We start from the raw sequence: 25,763 nt of genomic DNA, 5'->3' as shown, positions 1-25,763 counted from the left end.
GGCATAAATTATGCAACCTAACCTGATCTGAAAAATGCTTTCTCTTTGCTTTGAGAAAGCCGTACCTTTTCTGCTTTTAAAAGTGAGATGTGAACTTTGGAGGTAGGACATCCTTGCCTATGTCCTAAGGGGCATAGCCTCTTACTGGAACTCTCCTGGATAGCTGTTGATTTCATACACCCACATAACTCTCCTTCTCCCCCTTTCCATCCTTTTTCTCTTTTCCCCTTCAATTGCCCTTCCCTTTTAAAAACATTTTTCCTTAGACCTACTTGTCTGTTAAGGATCTCTGGCTTTGCAATTACAGTCCAGCATTTCTCTTCTGAGCTTGACCTCACTTCCTGCCTCTTGATTAAAAAACTGTGTAGTCAGAGACTGTGGTGATCAACAAGACAATAGTTTCCGCCTTTGAAGAAATTCCACAATTTTCTGAACTCTACAGCTATTGCATATTCTGTTTCTTTTCTCTGTCAGGAGGTCTGGATTTAATAAGCTTGAACTACTTTCTTTCTATTGCTGATCCTTACGCATGATTGGAAAAAGAAGAATCGAGCGTGACAGAGTCACTTAGAGAAATGTAGTAACAGGCCTATCCTTGGTTAAGCCTGAGCCTAAAGGCACTCTTCTATTAATAATGCCTTGTGTAATAAGGTAGCGGCAGCTCTAGTCCACACTCTCAGGTAATAAAAAGACTTCCTTCAGCAAAATGGGTGTGTGTCAGGGAGCCCCACTGAGAGTGCTCAGTAAGTATGTGTTGAGTGAATATTGTCAGTTAAAATTGCTTTACATCTGGGGAGTAGCAGGTCACACTTTTTTCATGTTATTGTTTTGATTTGTTAATTTTTCAGACTTTTTGAAAAGACCTCTAGAGAGTTATGTGAAAAAACTGAAAGTACCAGTTAATGTAATTCGAATGGAACAACGTTCTGGGTTGATCAGAGCTAGATTAAAAGGAGCTGCTGTGTCTAAAGGCCAAGTGATCACCTTCCTGGACGCTCACTGTGAGTGCACAGTAGGGTGGCTGGAGCCTCTCTTAGCCAGGATCAAACAGGACAGGTAATTTTCTGGCATCTGTAAGTTTGTTTTCAGTACATTTGTCCTAAACTATATGGTAAATTGTAAAATTCTATGTTTTTAATAAATATAAAAATAATTTCCTCCCAAGTTTCCTTTAAAATACCTGTTAAGAGCACTCTAAATGAAATATGAAGAATACCTTCTAAAGCCTGGCGGAGATGTTTGCAAATTGTCCTGTTAATGGGGATGGATTAGGAAGCATGTTATTGGAATGTATACTGCATGCTCTGTTCACCGAACAGGAGCAGAACAGGTAGACATTGAACTCAAGGGAGATGGATAAAACCCTTTACTGGTCCCTGCTTTCTCAGTCTAACACTGAGGCAGGAAGATCGTCTCATCTCTGTCTACGTCCTTATTTGGACTACAGCTCTCGGCTTGTAGCACAGCAAGATATAGAAGAAGATAGAGAGACGCACATTGTGACCTGAAATGCTTGTTTATGGAAGCACCATATCCTAGATAATACAGGAAGAACATTGGTGCACTGCATGCCTATGGTTGTAGTCTTCCGTGTTACACAGTTTTCAATGAATTTCCTGTTGTTTGCCTCTGGCTTAGTTCTTGTGCATCAGAAAGGAACCTAACTTCAGTCTGCTAGACTTACGTTAGTTGAATTTCTACTTGTCATTGCAATTTGAGCTAGAGGCTGACTGTGTCAACATTATGGTTTAGATTTTAGTGGAGTAAACTTTTACTGGTCAAGTGGAGCATGGAGGGGAGCTAAGCCACAGCATCTGTTCTGCTTGTTGGCACATGCTGGACCTACATCTGTCCCTTTTCAAAGATGAATAAATAGGAAAAACTAGCATTGGGCCAATGAGAAAGTACAGCAGCTGTTAGAAAGAGAACATTGCTGTGAAGAATCAAAGAAATAGAATATCTCTATAGATTATCTTCTATAAATAATAGATGACTGATTTAGGAAATATTTGCTTGTATAAAGATAACACATAATCTTCAGAAACCAGAGCCTGAACCCATAGCGAGAAAGCCATGTGAAGTGATGACAGAAGTATGGAAGGGAATTAGCTGAAATAACACCCACAATGACTTCCAGTTAGGACTGTATGGTGAATTAGATATCCTGAATAACGTTTTCAACTGGAAAAGCTGGATAAAAGGCAAACAAATTTTTAAATGCATCATTGAGTTGGCACAGCAATAAGAAATTTGCAGATCTCAAAATGAAGTGCAAGCAAATGAGCAATGCAAACACTAAAGCCAGCTTTCACTGGTAGAGTCTCTGCTGAACTTTGGGAACACTAAGCTTCAGCCTTAATAGACAAACAAGGCAGGAGGATAGGAGACAAATCCGAAGCCCTGCCTAAGGTGGAAAGATTAATAGCAAACACCTGTATAAAGCTGGGATCTTGAAATCTATACCTCAGTGTAAGTGAGAATGAAAAATAAATCCCACCACATGAAAGAAAACTTGCCTATCTCAACCTTGGTATGGAGGAGAAGAGGAGAGACAAATTTCCCCTAAGAATTTGTAAACAGAATATAGAAAAAAGGGAACCAACCAAGCTCTTTTTATGAGGCTGGTATAACTGTGATATGAAAACTAGAAAAGAACTATGGGGAAAATTACAGCCCAAACCTATTCATGAACGCTAGTACAAAATCTCATAATACCAGCAAACTGAAACAGCAATATATATTATATAAAGCTAATTGCTTTAGCTTAGTATTACAAAACCAATTCATGTAATATACCCCATTAACATTTTTAAAACTATAATTACAAATCTATTAAAAACACCTGTGATCACTTCCATGGGTACCGAAAAAAGGGTTCTCCTAAATTTAACATCCATTTATATTAAAAAATACTTAGCAAACTATTAGAGAATGGAAATTTACTAATCCAGGAAAGCATAGCTTAAAAAAAAAAGCCTTAACAAGCAAACTTCATATTAATGGTGAAATGGTAAAAGCATTTTTAAAAATGGAGCAAGATAAGAATGCCCTGAGTCACCAGTTAAAATTATTAGAAGTCTTAGATTTTGCAGTAATACAAGAAATAAATAAAGTATCTATCTATTGGAAAGAGGAAAACAGGTCAGTTGTAGATGATATGCTTATCTGTGAAGAAAAATAATCTTTACACAAAAGAATAGAAATAATAAGAATTTAGCAATGTTCCCAAATAGAAGATCATTATAGAAAAGTCAGTTACCTTCTGCACACCAGCAAGGAATAGTTAGAAAATATAATGTAAAAAGAAAAGATACTATTTATAATAGCAATGGAAATCATAGATTGTACATAGGATTATGTTTATCAAAAGATGCATAAATATAAAATTATTGAAATGCACTGATAAATCTAAGTGGAGAGAAGAATGATGCTCGTAGATAGAAAAGTCAGTGTTATAAAATATCAGTTCTCCCAAATTGATCTGTAAATTCAATGCATTTTTAATTAAAATCTCAACAAAATTTTCTTTGAGACACTGGACAGGCTGATTCTGTCATTGATGTGCAAATGCAAAAAGAACAAAAATAGTTAAGATGCTCCTGAGGAAGAGTCAAGTATAAGGAGGCTTGCCCTACCAGACATCAAGATGCATTTTAAAGCTATATTGATTATGGCAGTGATATATTAATGCAGGAATTTGCAAATAGACTAGTGAAACAGAGTAACATCTAGAAACCAGCCCATTTTTATATGCACACTTGATTTAGATAGATTTATAACAGAGCAGGCATTGATAATTATAGCAGAAGAAAAAGAGACCATTAAATAAATAGTGCTGGAACAACTGGTTATCCATGAAGAAAACAAATGAAGTTAGATATTTATTGCATATCATACCCAAAATCAGTTCCTTGAGGATTAAAGACTTAAATGTGAAAAACAAAAATATATTTCTTTTTAAGACAATATGGGAGAATGTCTTTATGATCTTGAGGTAGGGGAAGAATTCTTAAATAAGACGCCTATTGAATGAGTAGAATATTACATACTATAAAATATGGCTGCCAAAGTGTATGAGTAAGGAACCTTTCCTTAGAAAGGTCTGTGGTCATTTGTGGGTGTTTTTTTCAGATTTGTTAAAAAAAAAAAAAAAAATCACAGTGCCAATCAAATAAATCTTAAGTATATGGTCAGTTTATATAAAGAAATACAACCATGCAGGAAAAGTATCCTTTCTAATAATTAGAAAATACAAATTTTAAGAAGCCAGAGATATTATTTAATGTTGTTATATTAGCAAAAATGTAAGAAAATAACATCCAAAGTTGATAGCATTCTGGGTAAACTGCCAGGAGAAATATATGCATTTAACATTTATGGAAAGCCATGAAGAGTAGTGCCTTTAATTCAGTAATCTCACTGCTAGACGTTTACTCTTAAAGCAAAAACAAAATATTATGTACATGAACACATTCATTTATCTTAATATCAAAAAACTATAAAGAATAAAGAGTTTTTTAAGAAAAGTATTACCTTAAAATGGTTAAATATGTAGTCAATAAAAGTGTTGTTTTTGAAAACACATAGAAACATTTTAAGTATTTTTACATGTAGCAAATATGTAAAAGTATGAATGAAAAAGAGATGGAAGGTTATCAACTGGTAAATAATTATGATGCTAGTTTGGTATAATAACTATACCATGAAAGTTTTTCACCATTGTCTTTAACATGATAGAGTTTCTTTTTATTTTAAAAACACTAAGAATATAATTGTCATACTGTTGTGGTAGGCATCAAACAGTAACATGTTGATTTTTAAATTTGCCTTTATGATTTTAGGAGAACAGTGGTATGTCCTATCATTGATGTGATCAGTGATGATACTTTTGAGTACATGGCAGGGTCTGATATGACCTATGGTGGATTCAACTGGAAACTCAATTTTCGCTGGTATCCTGTTCCCCAAAGAGAAATGGATAGAAGGAAAGGTGATCGAACTCTTCCTGTCAGGTAATTAATTTGTCAAACATTTTCCCTGAAGTTTTATTGGCAGAGGATTGTGAAGCTCTGGGAATCATATCAAAGGAGAAGTGTATTTTGACAAACATGGAACATTTGTGTACCTTATATGTAGTTAAGAGCCATCTTTCACATATATCGGTATTTTAAAAGGGGGACTTTTTTCCTCCAATCAATTAATAAAACTAGAATTTTTCATTCTGTAAATCTAATGCACATGAGAAATGATGACATAATGAACATTTTGCAAATGTAGAAGTCATATCTGTGCTTTAATTCACTTCTTGAGGACAATAATGTTTAGCTTAAATACAATTGCTCCTTAATTAATTGTATCAGTATGTGAAAATATTACCTAAAACTGGGTCCTAGCACCATAATGTAAGATTTTAAATTCAGGCTTGTACTGGTAGACTTTGGAAAGCTTGTACTAAACATAAAAATTACTAGTATTGACACAAAGTATAAAAAGGATTTCCATTAATGCATTTTCTGATTTTTCTTTTGTTCTACACTTGGTCATATATAGATTTTTTTTCAGAAAGGGATAAAAATCTTCATGCTGTTCAGAACATGAAATTGGGACCTTTGGGCTTTCTGAGCCATCCTAGAATTTATCCCAATTGGCATCAACCTGCTGCTTCTGTAGTAATTGAGTTCCTTCAGAACCAAGCTTCAGCTTTCTCCCATTTGGGGGCTTCTCGTTGTCTGCTTTCCCTTGAATTCAACTCTAGTTCTGGCAGTGCTGAAGACATTTATCACTAACTATATGCTCTTTGCCCTAGCCAGCCTCAATTTTTAGCGGTGTAAGAGACTTTCCTCTCTTTACTGTTAGTTCTGTTAGTTTTTGTTTCTCTCTCTCTCTCTCTCTCTTTTTGGAGAGAGGGCCTTGCTCTGTCACCCAGGCTAGAGTGTGCAGTGGTACAATCATAGCTCACTGCAGTCTCTAACTCCTGGGCACAAGCGATCCTCCTGTCTCAGCCTCCTGAGTAGCTAGGACTACAGATGTGTGCCACCATGCCCAGCTAGGTTTTTTTTTTTTTTTTTTTCCTAATTTTTTGCAGAGACTTTTTACATTTTGGTATATTGCCCAGGCTAGACTTGAACTCCTGGTCTCAAGCAATCCTCCTGCCTTGACCTTCCAAAGCACTGGGATAGCTGTAGTTCAATTCACCATCTAAATCAGGGCTTCCTAAATATTTTGAATATGATGGACTTCTTTTAAAAATCTTATAAAAGCTATGGGTTTTCTCTAATGAAGGGGGAAAAATGCACATGCGCATACAGAAAATTTAGCATACAAAAAACTCAGGTCAAGAAACTCCTGTACTAAATGATAGATAACTCGAGATTTTGTCCTGTTTTCTTTAACTCCTTTTCTTCTGTTTTTTTCATAAGTCCAAACCTTTTTTGGTAACAACTGTTTCCTCTGGAAAGGCAAATGCTGCCTCACCAAGGCATGGAATGAGTACATTTTGGGGTTACAGAGGTGGCCAGTTCATCTTAAAATATGATCCTCCTCACAACATTCTCGGGCCACAGAACTTGTTTTCTCCCGGTTGGAGTCCACTTTTTCTCCATACTCATCCTTCATGGAAATCAAATAGGCTGATACTCATTTATTTAAATCCTCCTCCATTATCATTTCTCTGTTTCATTTCACCTATGCCTACCCTCTGCATACCTGGGCCATATTTTGATGAATTGGGCTACTCTTTTAATATACCATACTTAGTCAGGAGACAGTTTAGTGATTTTATTCTTTATTTTGTCTCCTCCTTTCCTAAAAGATGTTTGGTAGGGGTAGGGAAAGGGCTTCATTGTTTTCTCTTACATCTTTACAGCATTTGCCACCCTTTAAAACCTGGCACGTTAACTGTAACCCGAGTCTAGTTGTTTAATATTGTCAGCCTTTATAGTTGGCTAGGAACTATGGAGTGGTTACACAGTCCAGTGGAGAGAACTGTGAGGAATAGTTTCAGTTTAAGGAGTTTGAGGTGGAAGCTCAGTCAGGACCTGAGGACCAAGAAAGGTGCTAGAGATAGGAAGCACCCGTAGGACCGTGGCAAAGAGGGATGTCCAGGCAGAAGCTGCAACCGAACAGGTCCCGCAGTCAGCATGGCCGTGGTACAAGACCTGGCTAAAGACCAAAGAATGTAGCATAAACACACAGAAAACCCCCGGAGGCCAATAAAAGTTTTCTGAAAAGTGTGAGAATATGCATTTATTCAGTAGTTATAAACAGTTATAAACTGCTTAATTGTTAAAATTAATAGTATAATATTATGATTGAATTTCAGAACACCTACAATGGCAGGAGGCCTTTTTTCTATAGACAGAGATTACTTTCAGGAAATTGGAACATATGATGCTGGAATGGATATTTGGGGAGGAGAAAACCTAGAAATTTCTTTTAGGGTAAGTTCTCTTTGAAAAAAGTAAATCTTTTATTTAACCTCAAATGTATATATAGATATGCTTTGATTATTCATGCTATCTCTAAATAAGAAATAAAAAATTGAATTAATGTGAGTTTAATCTGACTTCAGAGCCTTCTTCAGTACACAAAAAGTTTGGTGATACTATTAAGGGTTCATTAAGTGTTCCAACTATTTGAGCAAATAATTCAGTTATCTTTAGAGTTCAGTTATAAAACTCGAACAAGATTCCCTAGTTGTTTTTAATTTCTGTTATATTCAAGGAAGTAATTTAATCTCTAAAAAATAAAAAATAATATGCAACTTGTATATGTTACTTTGGTACTTAACTGCCAAAAACATAATTTCATATTCATATTTTGTAATATGCTTTTTCCTTCTGGTGTAAAAATTGTTCTCATCTAAAACCTGGTCACTTTTATCAGCTTTATGTTTTTTAATAAAAAGAAAAAGGCAAAAGGATTCTGTAATGGCTCTAAATTAATTTAAACCCAGTCAACTTTATATAAAGTATTTACATTTCATGTTCACTAAAATCAACATATTTTTATATGACATTATATATTTTTTAAAATAATCAACTTTAGACACATAGCTTATTATAGTGGAAACCCCGCTGAAGTATGCTGTAATCTGAACCGGCGAGCTCGTTTTGTTCCCAGTGAATCGTTTTGCCCTCTGGTAAAAGGAGAGGGTTGAACTCTAGATCATCTTGTAGATCTTATCCAGCTCTAACACTTTATGATCCTGAGAAAACTTAATGATAGGAACACTGAACATTTAACAAAATCAAAACTTTTCAAAATATGATTTTAATTGCAAATAGTTATGAGATTTTTAACTTAGGGGGAAAATATGTATTTTGAAAGAAGTAGGAGGATTCCATTAAATTAAGGATGTGAGCCCATACTTGATGATCTTTCTTTTACCCCCTTTTTTGCTTTTATTGTTCTAACAAAGGCAACAAAACATGCTTTCACTTTCTCACTGAAGAACTCATGATGGATCCAGTCTAGATTCCTATGTTCTGTTTCATGTACAAGCTGTAACACAGGTTTGGAGAAGGACAGATTAATATCCAGCTGGGCCAGTTTTTTTGTTTTGTTTTGTTTTTACCATGAACCACAGTAATTTATACATTTTATACACACAAAACACAAACTTTAAACATTTCGTGAAATGATATGTCCTTGTTAACAAGTGCTGGTTGTAATTGATCAATTTGAATTTACGATCCTCTTATGAATCATGGCCTGCAGTTAGAAAAGTAGTGTTCTAGATCTCATGTCTTTTCTGTATTTAGCCTTTAACCTATTCTTTCTGTATTTTAATCTTCAACTTTTTATTGTAAGCAAAAATTAGAGAAACATTTGCTCTTGAGAAAGCATTGGCTTTGTAGCCATATAGTAGGAGCCTCACCGTCTGCCGTTGATTCTATGAAACTCAACAGATGTCAACAACTTTTTTAAAAACCATCAGTCTTGGCCGGGTGCGGTGGCTCACGCCTGTAATCCTAGCACTCTGGGAGGCCGAGGCGGGTGGATCGCTCGAGGTCAGGAGTTCGAGACCAGCCTGAGCAAGAGTGAGACCCCGTCTCTACTAAAAATAGAAAGAAATTATATGGACAACTAAAATATATATATACAAAAAATTAGCTGGGCATGGTGGCGCATGCCTGTAGTCCCAGCTACTCGGGAGGCTGAGGCAGTAGGATCGCTTAAGCCCAGGAGTTTGAGGTTGCTGTGAGCTAGACTGACGCCACAGCACTCACTCTAGCCCGGGCAACAGAGTGAGACTCTGTCTCAAAAAAAAAAAAAAAAAACCATCAGTCTTATACGTTCCTCTTTGCTGTTATTTTCAGATTTGGTAGTATGAAGGTACTTTGGAAGGTTTTTCCCAGTAACTACAATATTTTCTATTTAAGTTTAAAGAAAAACCAAACCCCTATTCAGTTGAAAAGAAAAATGCCATGGGGAGACCCAGGTGAACTTTTCCTGGTTACCCAGCTCCGTCTCGAGTGGTCATCTCTGCTGTTGTTTTCAGATTTGGCAGTGTGGAGGAACTTTGGAAATCGTCACATGCTCACACGTCGGGCATGTGTTTCGGAAAGCTACACCTTACACGTTTCCGGGAGGCACAGGGCAGATCATCAATAAAAATAACAGACGACTTGCAGAAGTGTGGATGGATGAATTCAAGAATTTCTTCTATATAATTTCTCCAGGTTAGCATTATTTTGCGTTAAAAATTACAAGACTGTACCTTTCTTATCCCTGATCCTGATGCATTCTGAGGAGAGGTAAGAGGAGTGGAAGCGGAGCTTTGAGCAGAGGTGAACACCCACCTCATAAGGTCACTGTAAGGAATAATGAAATCACACACAGTATAGAAAGTGCTTGGCAGAATGCCTGGAATAATATATTATTAACAGTAGTAATAAATTATCTGGGTCAGTATTGCTAGCCCAGGTGCTACCCATGTTTTTTTTTTTTTAACATAACTGCAACATTTAATATTTATTCCTGTGAAGTTTCATTTTGTTGATTTTCTGGCATTTTCCTAGCTGATATGACCTTTTCTTGATTCTTGGCTTCTTCATTCAGCATAATAAAACTGCCGTTTTAGCAGTGGGTTCTGAGCATTCCCCATAGACAGACCCTCCCTGCTGTCACGAGGCCAGTGCAGAGTCCCCGTAACTTGCTACAAGGGGCTTCTCTCCGGGACCTTTTCTCTGCTGTTCAGGGTTTTGTGAGAAGAGTTGTTCCATCAGCTGTAAGTCAGCCTGACATTGTTACTATTCTACCCTTCTTTTTCAGTTTCAGCAAGACTGTTGAGTGGCAATGTGCACAGTTCAGTGAGTTTTGTGAGAAAAACCTGACTGGAAACAATTGCTCTGTTGAATATTTGAGCAAAATAGATCTTGATATTTTTGGTTGTGCTTTAACATATATTAAAGCTTTCTGATCCCATATAACTTATATTTGTGTTTAATATTATTAGCATGTATTTTATTCTCACATTAATTTTTCTTTGAAAAATTACAACACATTTTAATGTCTTTTCTTTGGTTTATTCTTTGAGTGGTGGAATCATGGGATGTCACTTGTATAGTCACACAGCACCCAAGTGATACCACTGTTCCGTTCGTCTGGCTTGTTAGATTCAGTATACAGATAGATGTATGTTACCTAATAGAATACTAATAATTCATAGTCAATTATTTCTTTCAACAGGTGTTACAAAGGTAGATTATGGAGATATATCATCAAGACTTGGTCTAAGACAGAAACTACAATGCAAACCTTTCTCTTGGTACCTAGAAAATATTTATCCTGATTCTCAAATTCCACGTCACTATTTCTCATTGGGAGAGGTAAAAATATATGTGTTCTGTGTGGTTATTATGTTCTTATTTCTTTATAAAAAACAATAGAGGTTAAACTTCCAATAAGGGAAGGACCTTCATATTAAAATTACATAATCTCAAGTACAGGTAAGTTTTTGCTATTTCACAGAGTCTACCTCATAACTTGAAGTCTTATTAAATTTTTTTCATGTTATATTTTATTAAAATAAGAATACCCTAACCTTTCACAGTTGAGCCGTTGTTATATCTTTGGTAAACTTATTATTTTAACAAATGAAGCCATTTCTTTGGGACTGTGTACTCCTAATGTTCTAGTGTTAATTAGCCTAAATCAAAGCTTGAGGAACTTTAAAGTGGAGATAAATTCTAAAGAACTGACAAGGAAACTTGAAAGACCACTAATGATAAATTATATTTTCAATACATGTTTATTTTCCTTTGAGAGTTTTAAATCTCTCTGTTTGGGCAGTGAGGTTACACAAGAATTTTATTTCTGGTGATGCCTTTAGTTATTTCTCTTAGGATTCAGCAGGAAATTTTCTTGAAATCTGAAAAAAATTGCATATTAATGTTATAATTAGTTAACACAAATTATACTTTGGAGTTAGCCTTTTTTATCCCTAGGGTGCCTGTACTATAGGATCTGAAAAGAGAGAGATTTACATTCTTACCTACTGGTGTAACTACCATGGTGGTTACAGGAACAATTTCTTATGCCCTGTTCTACCGTATTTCTAGAATGGCAGTAGCTCTCCAACTGTCTGCCAGCCAAGTTCTGTTCTGTGTGTAGAAATCCAAATAGTTCCTTCTTTTTAGCCCGAAGGTCTGATTTTTTTTTAATCTGAAATATTTAGTGTCTAGGTCAAAATTCTCTTAGAAGGGCAAATTCTTCCCTCTCCTGGAAGAAAACACAGCTGGCTTCACCTCTAGTATTAGTAAATCCATGGTCTTCCTTTTTGTTCCCAAGAAACAAAAGCCATTCTTTTTTTAATTGAACTTTTTCTGTTCCATTGACTTAGTTATCATACTTGTATTTTTATTTTTATGGTTCCCCTAGACATTTCAACATGCTTCCCTGAATTATTACAGTCTGCCTTAAGTTAGCACTTTCACCAATTTGCAATTTAATAGATTTTTCCTTCTAGTTTTCGGAGCAGAAGTGTTGGGCTACTGCTATGTTCTACCTAGAAGCACTGCTTTTGTTTTTCTTCTTTATTACAGTATAATGCTTCAGGCTTTTGGAACATAAATATTCTAGGTATCCTTTCTTAATAATCTTCTAACTCCCCAAGATCCTCCTTTTCAAGGTAGTGATTTTCAACACAGCCCAGTAGTAGATTACAAATCAATTTAATTGCTTATCACCACCATTTTTTAATAGTCTAGAAAAGAATATATGAAAGTGCATTGCTTGCAGTGAAGGAATTTTGCTTTTACTGGGTCACGATGTAAAATATTTCTTACCATGAGTTGCAATCAAAAAAGTTTGAAGGCAGCTGTCTTTTAACGCATAAAGGACAGTTCTTTGTCTAAATAGCCTTTGTGTTTGTAGAGATTACTCACAATCAGATGGTTTTTATCTCTTTGTTAGCTCCTCCTTTTCTTGTCCACCTTTCTAGTAGGTACATAACTGTCTCTGTATCCCACGCCTTCTTTCCAAGAGGACACAGAACTTCCACCTTGTTACAGTGCAGTCACTTCTTCCTCTACCATCCATCCCCTTGCTCAAACTCCTTTGCTTGGAATCTGGCATATTTTTTCTGGGACAGTCTTAGCAATTAAAATGCCTTGGTTGTACATAGGCCCTTTGTAAAAAGATTTATCCATCCTTGTCTTGACCCGTAATCACTTGACTTAAAGAAAAGCTCTAGATAGGGAGAAGGAAGAGTTCTTCTAGGAGCCCATGCATATGATTGTCTATGGCAGGGATCAGCACACTTCAGCCTGCAGGCTAAATCTAGCCTGCTGCCTGTTTTTGTAAATAAACTGTTATTGAAATATGGCCACGCCCGTGTATTTACTTCCTACCTCTAGCTACTTTTACACTACAACAGCAGAGTTGAGTAGTTGCAACAGAGACCTTTATGGCCCACAAGCTTGAAATATTCAGTCTCTCGCCCTTTAAGAAAATGTTTACTCACCCCTGGGATATGCAGTCAGGAGCAATCACTGATAGCCTTCCTTGTCTTCACTCACCAGTTGTTCCAGCTTGTCTTTGATCATTTGGAGCCTTTATTGTAGTATTTTCTTCAGTTGATAGAACTAAAATTAAACTTCTCTTGTTTGCTTCCTTCCTCCTTCTTACTCTGTAAGTCTAAATGATACTCTTTTTCTCCCACTCCTCCTCCCTAAGAGTTCAATTTCCATTGAGTTGACATACCTGGAAATATGTCTGTACTGTGGAATCTTGCCTTTTTTCCACTATTCTTTCACTGTAGCTATGTGTTTTAACAGGCTGCACCATCTGCAGTTGCAAATCTGCAAAAAAGACTTCATTGTAAATCTTTATGAACTTCTAATTATAAAATTGCTTTCAGAAAAAAGTAGGAAGCCAAGTAGTAAAAACAATTAACCCTTCTGTGATAGAAATTAATAGAAGGACGAAATTTCCTTCTGTAAGTCACAATAGCAAATGATGATATGTGTGGACAGGGCTACAACCAGGCTGTAACTCAGGATTGAATCTTCCTAACACTCAGGAAAAGTAACCCCCCAACCCGAGGAGGTTGTTGCTTCTTCAGTCCTTTCATTCATTCAAAAAATATTTGAGTACCTACTATTTAGGTACTATTTTAAGTACTTAGAACATAGCAATGAATGAAGCAAAGATCCTGCTCTCATTGATCTTACAGTCTGTGAGGGAAGGTATATTTTGACAAATATACAATATGTCAGGTGGTAGTAAGGGCAGCAGGGATAGAGAATGACTGGTGAGCATGGGTAGTAGTGCTGTTTTATGTAGGGAAGTTGAAAAAGGCCTCTCATAAGGTGATTTTTGAGCAGAGATCTGAAGGAAGTGAAAGAGCAAGCCACATGAGTTTCTAGGGAAAGAGTATTCTGGGCACAGAGAAAAATAAGTACAAAGGTTTCTAAGATGAGGGTGTACACAGCATGTTCCAGAAACAGCGTCTTCTCACTGAAGCCTCATTAATAAGAGTCTGTTTCCTTTGCTGAATCCTCATTCCCAGCAAGGAATGCCCAGGGTGAGTGATGCACCATGGAAAGTTTACGGCAGTCTCTGTAACTTGCCTTTAGAATTGAGAATGAGGAGTACTTTTTTTCCTTCAAACTGACCCAGTTTTGGACAACGCCTAAGCATTGTTAGCTAGGCCAGAGTATAGGCATATAACAAAGAGGTGCTTGTCTAACCCACGGTAGATGACTGCCAAGGCAGCTTGCTCTTGCCTCATGTTGACTGGCTTCTGGATAAGCCACAGAGTCTACCCTCTGGGGCCTGCTTGTTACTGCCTTATTAACTTAGCAGCTGGTCTTAAGCCTTGTATGCCCTAATACTAAGTCACATCATCTAGGTTCAAGATCTGATTTCTGGGGCTGAGATCATTCTCAAGCACCTGCCACAGTTCACCCACGGGTCTTGTGTTTGTGGTCATAGCTTCACATATGCGAGCCTTCTTTGGCTAACACAAATTTAGCCTTTTAGACATCTCTTACTTCAAGGACCCAGGGGATCCTGAGATCATAGATTTTTGAGCAGAAAAGGAAATCAGAAATATAAATATGACTAAGGTAATATAATTTTGAGTGTCTGGCTTCAATTAACTCTGACTTCCATAGCTCCTATAGGACCTGGAACTAAATAAATGTTAATGTTTATCCTCATATCAACACTATGAGATAAGTGCTACTATCCCACTTCACAGATAAGCAAATTGAGGCACAAAAAAATGGTTTAAACAACACAATGGCTAAGGTCACAACCACAAAATGGAAGAGAAAGAATTTGAACATAGGCAGTCTGGCTTGAGAGCCTGTGATTTTAGCCAGTAACACCCATATTCTTTCTCAGATCTAACCAGCATTTCCCTTGTGGCAGAGAGTGTGGGTAAGTGAATCCAGATTCGCTAACACTGGATTCCAAAAGTGCTTTATCAGGGCCCTTACTTGTTCACCCTAATGGAGGTACTGAGGCTCTGGTGAGTCTATAGTAGAAACTAGGAACCTCAGGCTCTCAGTTCTTGCCTGGTTTCCCAGGAATGAGTGCATTCACAATTATTTTCAACTCCTAGAACCAAAAATAACATATATATGTATATTTTTTTGAGACTGGGTCTCGCTCTGTTGCACAGGCTAGAGTACACTGGCCTCCTCATAGCTCACCACAACCTCAAACTCCTGGGCTCAAGTGATCCTGCCCCCTCAGCCTCCCAACGTGCTAGGATTACAGCAAAAATAATATTTTTTAAGTGGTAGCGAGGTACACCTAAGTTGCTACTCCAAAAGCGGGGGGCGGAGTTTGAAAGTTTCTGTATCTGTTGATAAGGAAAGAAAACGAAGTTACTGTGTGCCTACTACGTGCCAGTCTCTGCTAGGGCCTCTGTGTGTATTATGTCATCTAGAGCATCTAACAAACATGAGAGAGAGATTTTTACCCCTGTTTTACTGATGAGAAAATTGAGGTTATTAACCTAAGGTGCAACCTAAGGTGCTCAATTAGAAAGACATGGTATTAGGAAGAAGGGAGTGGATTTTGTGGACAAAAATGTTTAGGCAATGCTCTTTTTTATGTCTTATATCCTCTGTACCACCTGGGGAATTTGAGGTTATTTCAGAGTAGTACCAGGGAAAGTTTAGGTTGATTTTTAGTTTATCTGTATGTGTATCTGTCTAGTTATCCTCTCTGACTTCTAACATTTTCATTATTCGTTGTCCCATAGATACGAAATGTGGAAACAAATCAATGTCTAGATAACATGGCTAGAAAAGAGAATGAAAAAGTTGGAATTTTTAATTGTCACGGCATGGGAGGAAATCAGGTGAGTATCTTCGTAAACATTTACCCCGTAATATTCTGAAATAAATTAAAAATATGTATATAGATGCCCTTAGCCCCACCCCTGGGGCTAAAAAAAAGTAAACATTTAAAGGGGATAACTTTCAGATTTGTTTTTACTTTGCCTTTTTTATCCCATGACGTCTTTCAGGAAATATTTTCCTACCTTTAATGAGGAATAAAGACCTTTAGGTAAAGGAAGCCTTCAATCTAATGATTTCTTTTTTAACGAAACATTTGTAAAAGGCCCCTTGTGAGAACTGTATTTACATTGCTGAGCACGAAATTTACTTTGCCCTTTTTAGTCAAACAGATGACAACCCTTGACAATACACTCGTTGTATACAGAGAACTCAAGGTCATTTTTCCTTTCCTCTCTATAAACTTAGTGGTAGTTTTTCTGAGTCATTTCATTCTCCATTACTTTAATAAAGTGTAAAAATCGTGTATCTTGAAATACTGGTATTTTTCCTGCCAAATAAATGGGCACCTAAAATGCTAATTTTTTTTTTTTCTGTTTAAGCTTATTGTGTGCATTTTTGTTTTCCAGGTTTTCTCTTATACTGCCAACAAAGAAATTAGAACAGATGACCTTTGCTTGGATGTTTCCAAACTTAATGGCCCAGTCACAATGCTCAAATGCCACCATCTAAAAGGCAACCAGCTTTGGGAGTATGACCCCGTGGTGAGTTATGCAGTTGCCTGTAGGAATAAAATTATGTGTGTCATTGGGCATATTTATATACTTTATCGCTAAAGGAACGAATTCTTAGGTAGTTTGAATATGGATCAAACTGTTCTTATACACCGAAAATTGACAGATGTGGAAGAATAAGTATATTAAAGTTGTTTTAATCTCTCTAATTCGTCTTAAAAAATCACAGTTGCCTCCAGTCCCTGTGCCCTTGTTACTGAGTAGCCACGGTTCCTTCTGTACGTCCTCAAGTTCTATAGTCTAGCTTAGGAGAAGCAGAGCAGTAAGTAGGCTTTTTAAATTACTGAATTAAACACTTAAGTAAAAGGTAAGTGTTACTTAACAAAACTCTCCAGCTTGTGATGCTTTTTCAGTGACAAATATAACACAAGTGTTCATATTTATCTTTGCTTTCCTCTGGAGCCTCTCCCCACCCCCCATAAATTGTGCTCACATAGAGGTATTTAAAAGATCAATCAAAGCATCCCCAGTAAACCTCTCTCCCTATCCTCCTATCTGCCTGATCTTTCACCTTGTGCTTTTTGCCATGTGATTCTGCATCCAGGACCAGCATCTTCAGTAATCTCTTTCTCTGGTTGTTTTTTCTTCAGCTTACAAACAGAACTAGTTTTCTTCTTCATGTTAGGAAGAACTTTAATTCCTACTTTACTTTCTGCATACCATCTTACTTTTCTCCCACTTTCTGTAACATAGAGTAAATGGCCGGCACTCATGACTCTGGGTCTTCCATCCCTGGTTGTTGTCTTGGCCTGACACTGTATAGAAACAGTTCCTGAATGCAAAGCCAGGAGTGTCCCAGTCTCTTTTTCCGTAACTCCTCTATAGCATTTACTGGGTGTTTCGGATTTTTTGTTGTTTGTTTTGTTTGAGATAGGGTCTCACTCTGTCACCCAGGCTGGAATACAGTGGCATCGTCATAGCTCACAGCAACCACAAACTCCTGTGCCCAAGCTACCTACTGCCTCAGCCCCCCACGTAGCTGGGACTATAGGCATGCGCCACTATGCCCGGCTATTTTTCTACTTTTTGTAAAGATGGGGTTTCACTCTGTTCAGGCTGGTCTCGAACTCTTGTCCTCAAGCACATACTCCCACCTCACCTTCCCAAACAGCTAGGATTACAGGTGTGAGCCACGTTGCCCAGCCTATAGCATTTATTGTTGCTAAGCAGATAATATTTCAAATTTTCTTATTGCTTGGCTTTAGATGTACTACTGTTCAAGTTCTTCTCTTAGCTTTCTCTGCTTCTTTATTCTACCTCTTAAATGGAGATGTTGCCCAAATTTATGACTTTGGCTATCTTTTCTCCCTATACTATGTCTTATTCAAACCATGGTCTACTTGAATCATTAATCTGCCATTCTCTGAACATACCCCATACTTTTCTATTTCACATCTAAGAAAAAACTCTTCCCTCTGCCTGATAAATTCTACCCATTTTTAAGACCCCAGCTTTGACATCACTTCCATGAATCCCAGCCTACAATTAGCTCTGTCAATCCTAACAATTATAAATAGTCTCTGATCCTTATAATGCTGTGCTTCTTTATAGCTATCTATCAGTCTTTTCTCTACTATTAGATTGTTTAGGTGGTAGAGGACGGAGACCATGGTCTTCACATTGTCAAGCTGTAGTAAAAATAATATTAAATACATTAATAGCTCAGGAAGTGGCCCGAATGTTCTGTTCCAGGGTTTCCCCTGGTGCATGCTATTGCCATGTTGTGTGTGACCGCCCCATGCTTTGCAGGACGTGTAGCATCTATGGCTGCAGATAATAAGTGCCAGTGGCACCCTACAGCCATTGTGACAACCAAAAAAAATTTTTTAAATAAAAAAGCTTCCCACTTTTAAGTTCATTAGAAAATGACAGTGTATCCATTTGGCAATATAAAAACCTGTTGAGGCCAGGTGCGGTGGCCCATGCCTGTAATCCTAGCACTTTGGGAGGCCGAGGTGGGAGGACTACTTTAGCCCAGGAGTTGAAGACCAGCCTGAACAAGAACAAGACCTGGTCTCTACAAAAAATAGAAAAGTTAGCCCAGCATGAGCTACTTGGGAGGCTGAGGCGAGAGGATGGCTTGAGCCCAGGAGTTGGAGGCTGCAGTGAGCTATGATGACACCACAGCACTCTAGCCAGGTGACAGAGCAAGACCTTGTCTCAATAAATAAATAAATAAATAAAATGAGAGATCAACTCCCCAACTCTCCAACTAAATTTTTTGTTGTGTTTAGTGGTTATTTTGTTTTTAGTTATACTGACTGTGGGCCTGATAAGGGAAGCCTACTGGGAGAAGCTTTGCAGGGACTTCTGGAATGCTTGGAGGGTTCTCTTCTGTGTTGCTCTTGTCATACCTGAGACTGAGGGCTTGGCAGCAGTGCGCATGCTCAGCTTCAGCTCCCTGGCTGCTAAGTTGTGTTTGTGGCTGCTCAGGACGTTGCTAAGATGTTGGGTCTTCCAATCGTAAGTACCATTTAGCAGGTACTTAGTGTGGGCTAAATAGCACTTCTACGTACATTTTCTCCACATTTCCGCACAATAGTTCAGTGAGGTTAAGTATTTTTATCCCCTTTTTGCAGACCAGGAAACTGGATCTCAAAGAGGTTAAGTTTTTGCTTGGGGCCACATAGTTGGTATATGACAAATCTGGAATTCACTCCAGGAAGTGTCTGACTGCAAAGCCCAAACTCTCAACCAATGAATTATACAAGGTCTACTTAAAAAAATAAAAATAACCACAACCATGCTGACTCTTTTTCAGGTTCTATTCTTAACGCATTTGCAAGCATTAAAGTATGTAATACTGAACCTCAAGTCAGTATTGATGGTGACATCTGCAAATGTGTCCTGCCCTTTGCCAATTACCACTTTGACCACAATGGGGAGGAATAATAAATGGCTGGAAGCCAAAATAGTTGTATATCATCATTATATTTTGTTTTGTTTTAAATTCAGATAGTGCACAAGAGGCCTCAGGAAAATGAAATGCTCCAGATGAAAGAATTACATTAAAATAGAGCCATGAGTAAAAGAATCAGATACAAGTGTGTTAAACATTTCACATTTCCTCCTAGTTATTTAAACTTACAGGATAACTCTTAATGCAGATTCCCGTATTAAGATTCAACTATTAATACTTGAAGACCAGAGTTTATATCAAAGTCAATGGTGTGGATCGTTACAACTGTGTATCTGTTAACTCTTATCTGTCCTGCCCTTTTGGAATTATCCTAAAAATCAACTTGGTCAGCATCAAATCTAGAATGTAAATAAGTAGATAGGAAGATGTATAGCCATAACTATCAGCAGTTTATTAAGAACCTCCTTTGTAAGTGAGGTGCTTCATACTTTAACCTCATTATCTCTACCTCACAAAAGGTGCTCAAAATATAAGAGCTGCCTGGAAAGTATCCAGCCATTGTTAATACAACGAGAACAGTTACATGGCTGGATACTGGTAAGTCCTTAGACCCTCATATGTAATGTGATCCTCATTTTAAAAATGAAAAAACCCAAGATACTCAGGCTATGAACCCAGTCTGTCTGCCTCCACATTCCTGTGCTCTTCTTCCTCAACCACAGGGATAGTCTCTGGATTTGATATGGACATAGACTTAAGATTGATTGTAACTAATCTCAGCTGTCCGGACGTTCTTAGGCTTTTAAATCTTCAGAAAGACCCGTGTTTCTAAAAACTTGAGGTTTGGAGTCACACAATTAACTTGAACAGCCTTATCACAGGGAAATGAAACAATTTTGAAATAGCTGTTTGAAAATAGCTGAAGGATCCTAAATTAGGAACCACTAATCTAGCCCCCCCTTTTTTTTTCCTTAGGAAACTGAAGCACAAAAAAGAAGTTTCACATAGTGTTACTGAGCTTATGCCAGAATTAGGACTGAGAATTGAGGTCATCTTACTGCAAATCCAGTGTACCCTGCTGTAGCCCAGTGCCTTTCTCCCTTCCACATAGCTCTTAATAGTATCTTTAAATATGTGCCTTTTCCCCATTGTCTTTTAAATAATTTACATTGCCCCTAAAGGCACCTTTTCTATAGAGGAGTTTAATAATCACCAAAAATGATGATTGAGGTGTTTTAATTTTTTCTGCTTTCATGTTAAGTGTTTTTTTCTTTCACTTTCAGAAATTAACCCTGCAGCATGTGAACAGTAACCAGTGCCTGGATAAAGCCACAGAAGAGGATAGCCAGGTGCCCAGCATTAGAGACTGCAATGGAAGCCGGTCCCAGCAGTGGCTTCTTCGAAATGTCACCCTTCCAGAAATATTCTAAGACCAAATTTACAAAGAAAGAAAAAATAAGGATTGACTGGGCTACCTCAGCATACATTTCTGCCACATTCTTAAGTAGCAAAAAAGGAAAAGTGCTTTCCTCCTCCGCAGGATGTAAGGTTTATCAGCCATTAAAACTTAGACTCCTCTAGCTTTTCACTAGCTGTGAACCAGCCTTCCTGTCCACGGACGTGAAACTGCATAGTAGTGAGACTGTGCACACTGATGTTTACAAGATTGAAAGAGTCTTTCATCAAGAATCATGGTAAAGAATATTTAGACAATGGAACAATCAACAAGATGTGCTTTCCGGAGAACTGCATCTTTTATGGTTTGCTTGCACATCAGTAATTTCTACTGAATGTGCTGTCATAATGAAGATATTTCCAAGATTTTTTTTTCCTGATTAGAACTGGTAGCCAGTATATTAAATATTGATTTAAAAATAAATGAAAAAAACTGGAACCAGATTCAGAATCATGAAAACATTTTTACAACAATAAAAAAACTATATTAAACAGGGTTTAAAGAAAATTAAAACAGAACTATGAGAAGTACAATTTGTTATAGTATAGTATCAAATTTCTATATAGATTTTATACCTCAGTGGGGAAAAATAACTGATTCCAATGACATTCATTTTATTTTCATCTGTGATAGTCATGGATGCTTTTATTTTCCTTGGGGTGCTGAAATTGAGCTGGGAAAAAAGGCTCTGAACATAGTTTTAATTTCTTTCTACAATTTTTTTTATTTGGTTATTTGGTTTGTGGGCTGTTGGAATTGTAATTTTTAATTGCCTTCTAAAAAAATGGAGATTTAACATAATGTCTGGGCTCAACTGAATGAGTTAGATATCTTAGTTGCTCTTGGGTCAACTGGCTTATAGATTTTCTGAAACACACGCACACATACAAATTTCTTACCAGATTTCCAACTTCTTAACTTGATTCAACTGATTATGCTTAATACCCAAGATTCATACTACTGTACTACAGATTTGTTTTCACAGCAATAAATCTTCAGTTCTTTGTTTATGATTCCACTTAACAAAAGGCCTGCAGAAGTGATTTATTATTCGGGTATTTGGAGATAATATATTTGATGGTTTTTTTGGAAGACCTTTTTCACTCCATACTCAGATGTGCTTCATTGTCAAGTGCATATTTAGATTAGATTCTTGAATTGTAATGTTGATCTGCTGCTTTTTTTTTTAAATAAAATTTGACTGAAAATGTTTAATTGGCATTTTTTAATGACTTAGCCAAAGAAGTGCAGCTGTTATTCCGTATTAACAGTCCTGCATTTCTTCCCTAAATTCCATTTAGGCTAAATTGGTTTTATTTTTCTCTGATTTTTAGTACTACACAACCACCTGAGTGTCAATTAAAAGTTGCTTATCAATTAAAAGTTAATCTTTTAATCTCATAGTTAGAAACTCTCGTTGTGACATTTTCCCTGATATATAAAACAATCCATTGGCAAACATGCATATATTTTCTTTCTTGTTTGTAAGATGATATTTAATGGAATTCTTTTTTTTCTTTTTTCTTTTTTTTTTTTTGATTATCAAATACTCTCACTGTAGGCAGTGCTATTTTTTGTGCCTAAGAATGTTTCTGAAAGTCGCATCACTAATGATACTTGCCAAGTTGAGTGTACACAGAGTTTCTCATTTCATGTTCAAGTTCATCCACATCAAGCACATGGGGACACTTAGGGTGAGACTATAGTACCTGAATGCATAAACCATGTCCCCAGGATTTTGAAATGAAGCAGGTGCTGGATGGAATTTTTTTCCTATTCCATGAGCTGTGTTAATTCTATCTTCAGTAGGCCTAATGCTTGAATAAACCAGATGTCTAACCAATAAATTATTTTCATGCTCAGAATTTGAGGTTTTTGTACTCCAGAGTAGCTTGGTCTTATTTCTTACTATAAGAAAGCTTAACAGCAATGTGATTTAAGGTTTTGTTTTGTTTTTAAGTTGGGAATGTAAGTGATTTAATTCATGGGTACTTTTAGAACCTAATAGATGATCCCATTACCTTTATTTTTCTAATAACAGAATTCCTAAATACTTTGAAAATACAAAATATTCCTGAATAGTTTTGCCTTACATTGGTTTTATTTGAAGTTAGAGTGGATCCCTGTTGATCATAACTATTTAGAGATTAGGGAGATGCTAATCATTCTATTGTAAATCAAATGAGAAAGAAAAGAATGAACGAAAAAGAAGTGAAGGATGAAAAGATGGGACTATTATCTGACCAGTGAAGAATTCATAAATGTGACAATTCAGGATAATTTGAATCTCACAAATCTATTCACCCCACCCAATCCCAGTACTTTTTAATGTATCTCTCTGTCCTAATTGGCATTCATGAGAAGTAGTTCTGCCACTGAACATTGAGAATGTCACCATTCCACAGATGGAGAACACTGTGTAGGCCATGTTCTCATTACCCCGTTCTGCTTATACCTGAAAAACAGAGGCTCCTCTCTGTGAAGAGTTGGTACGCTCCTCATCTTCCATGAAGTATACAAAGAGCAAATTTAACTCCATAGTTATATGTTCTTCAAAGGAGAAAGAAATTCAGAAGGTGGTGTTTCTGAGTTGATAACTGTGAGACATTGTATACAAAAAGTCACTTTTTATGCCATTTGGAAAATCAGATCTGTTTCTAATTATATGACATTTCTTACGTTCTCTGATTTCTTGAAGATTACCAAGCATTTTCTTGATAAATCTACCTGAACTAATAATTTTGCAGAACACGAGGCAAGCATATGAAACTCAGTTATGTATCTATCTATACATTAACAACAAACACAAAGTTAAACTTTAACATATGCCATTTATAATAGCATCAAATAAATATTTAGGAAGAAAGTTCAAAGATATGCAAGACCTCTGCCCTGAAAACTACAAAACAGTGCTGAGAAAAAGTATAGAACACTACAATAAATAGATATTCTGTGTTCATGGATTGAAAGACTGCAAAATGTTAAGATGTGAGTTTCCCATAAATTTATTTATCAATTCAACGAAATCAAAATCCCACAAGGCTTTCCCCCACCCTCCCCAGAGAGGGTCTCACTCTTCACCCAGGCTAGAGTGCCATGGTGTCAGCCTAGCTCACAGCAACCTCAAACTCCTGGGCTCAAGTGATCCTCTTGCCTCAGCCTCCCGAGTAGCTAGGACTACAGGTGTACACCACCACAGCCAGCTAATTTTTACTATTTTTAGTAGCGATGGGGTCTCACTCTTGCTCAGGCTGGTCTTGAACTCCTGAGCTCAAGCAATCATCCCACTTTGGCCTCCCAAAGTGCTAGGATTACAGGCATGAGCCACCACACCTGGCCACCCACAAGGCTTTCTTGTAGAAATTGACAAGTGTATATGGAAATGCAACAGACCCAGAATATCCAAGATAATCTTGAAGAAGAAATATAAAATTGGAAGACTTACACTAACCCAATTTCAAGACTTGCTTTAAAGCTACAATAATTAAGAGTGTGATGCTAGAGTTAGGATAAACAGATCAATAGATAGACAAATCCAGAAATAGACCCCCATATACATAGTCATTGGCTTTTCAACAAAAACATCAAGCAAATCAATAGGAAAAGGGAAGTTGTTTTCAATTAGAGCTGGAGAAACTGGTTATCTATATGGGAAAAGGATAACATTGATGCCTTCTTCATAGCATGTACAATTTGTTCAAAATGGATTATAAACCTAAATGTGAAAGGCAAAACAAATCTTGTAGAAGGAAATATAGACTATCTTCATGACATTGGGGTAGACAAAGATATCTTAGGGCACAAAATACATTAAACAAAAAACTTAAAAATTTCATTAAGATTAGATAATTCTCATCAGAAAGGTACTGTTAATGTGAAAAGGTAAGCCACAGCTTAGGAGAAAATATTCACAATACATTGACAAAGAAAAGCAAAGAATTTTTTTAAAGCCATTGTAAAAGCAACTCAATATAAAAATAAGTAAATGACCTGAATACACACCTCACAGAACCTCTCCAAATGCAGCTAGCATAGGAGTAACATCAGTCATCAGGGAATGCAAAATGAAACCACAAGGAAATACCACTGCATACCTGCTGAATGGTGAGAATACGGAGCAACTGAAGCAAGTGTAAGGTGGTATAATCACCTCAGGAAATAGTTTGCTAGTTTCTTACAAAGGTAAGCACATGCTTACCCTGTGACTCAGTGATTCCACTTTGGGAGATACACCCAAGAAAAACAAGGGTGTATTTTCACAATAAGATTTGTACAAGAATATTCGTAACCATTTTATTTATAATACCCCCAAACTGGAAACTACCCAAAGATCCATCAACAAGTTAATGGATGATCAAATAATGGTATATTTATATATTGGATACCGGTCTGCAATTATTAATGAAAGAATGAATTACTGATAAAATAATAGGGATAAATCTGAAAAACATTGTTGAACAAGGAAAGCTTGGATTATTCCATTTATGTGAAGCTCAAGAATGGACACAACAAATCTAGGATGGTGACCTTGAGGTGAGTATAAACTGGAGAAGAGTGTGAGAGAACTCTGGAGTGATGGAAATGTTCTATACCTTGATTTAGATTGTGGTAACATATGCATATATATGTGTCTATATAATTTTAACATTCATTGAGTTGTATACTTAGGATATATGCATTTTACTATATATAAAGTATAGCTCAATAAAGTGCTAGGAAAAATGAAGATATTTACCCTGTTGGCATCAAGGTTTTCTAAAAAGCCCTCCACTGCTATGAAACACCCAAAGGCTGAATAAATTGCAACAAACATTCTTTTAAGTGGAATGCTGAGCTCACAAGAAAATATGGAAAATCCCTAAAGGCCAGGAAAAATTTGAAAAATGATAAACATA

General features: G+C 36.8%; 1 protein-coding gene across 2 annotated transcripts in view; it reads left to right on the top strand.

Annotated features, from left to right (window-relative positions):
- Positions 1 to 22,949, top strand: part of GALNT1 (polypeptide N-acetylgalactosaminyltransferase 1) — a 93,950-nt gene extending 71,001 nt beyond the window's left edge. For both annotated transcript variants that reach the window (XM_069468110.1, XM_069468109.1), the window contains exons 5-12: positions 849 to 1,056; positions 4,842 to 5,012; positions 7,322 to 7,439; positions 9,503 to 9,683; positions 10,693 to 10,832; positions 15,722 to 15,820; positions 16,388 to 16,522; positions 20,696 to 22,949. In XM_069468110.1, the coding sequence (XP_069324211.1) occupies positions 849 to 1,056; positions 4,842 to 5,012; positions 7,322 to 7,439; positions 9,503 to 9,683; positions 10,693 to 10,832; positions 15,722 to 15,820; positions 16,388 to 16,522; positions 20,696 to 20,842 (1,199 nt within the window). In that variant the 3' untranslated portion in view covers positions 20,843 to 22,949. The remainder of the gene's footprint in view (positions 1 to 848; positions 1,057 to 4,841; positions 5,013 to 7,321; positions 7,440 to 9,502; positions 9,684 to 10,692; positions 10,833 to 15,721; positions 15,821 to 16,387; positions 16,523 to 20,695) is intronic.
- Positions 22,950 to 25,763: the final 2,814 nt, after the last annotated feature.

This window comes from Eulemur rufifrons, chromosome 5 (genome assembly GCF_041146395.1).
Source record: "Eulemur rufifrons isolate Redbay chromosome 5, OSU_ERuf_1, whole genome shotgun sequence".
Classification (NCBI taxonomy): Eukaryota; Metazoa; Chordata; class Mammalia; order Primates; family Lemuridae; genus Eulemur; species Eulemur rufifrons.
Note: the sequence above shows the minus strand (reverse complement) of the source record. Positions and strands in the feature narration are given on the sequence as shown.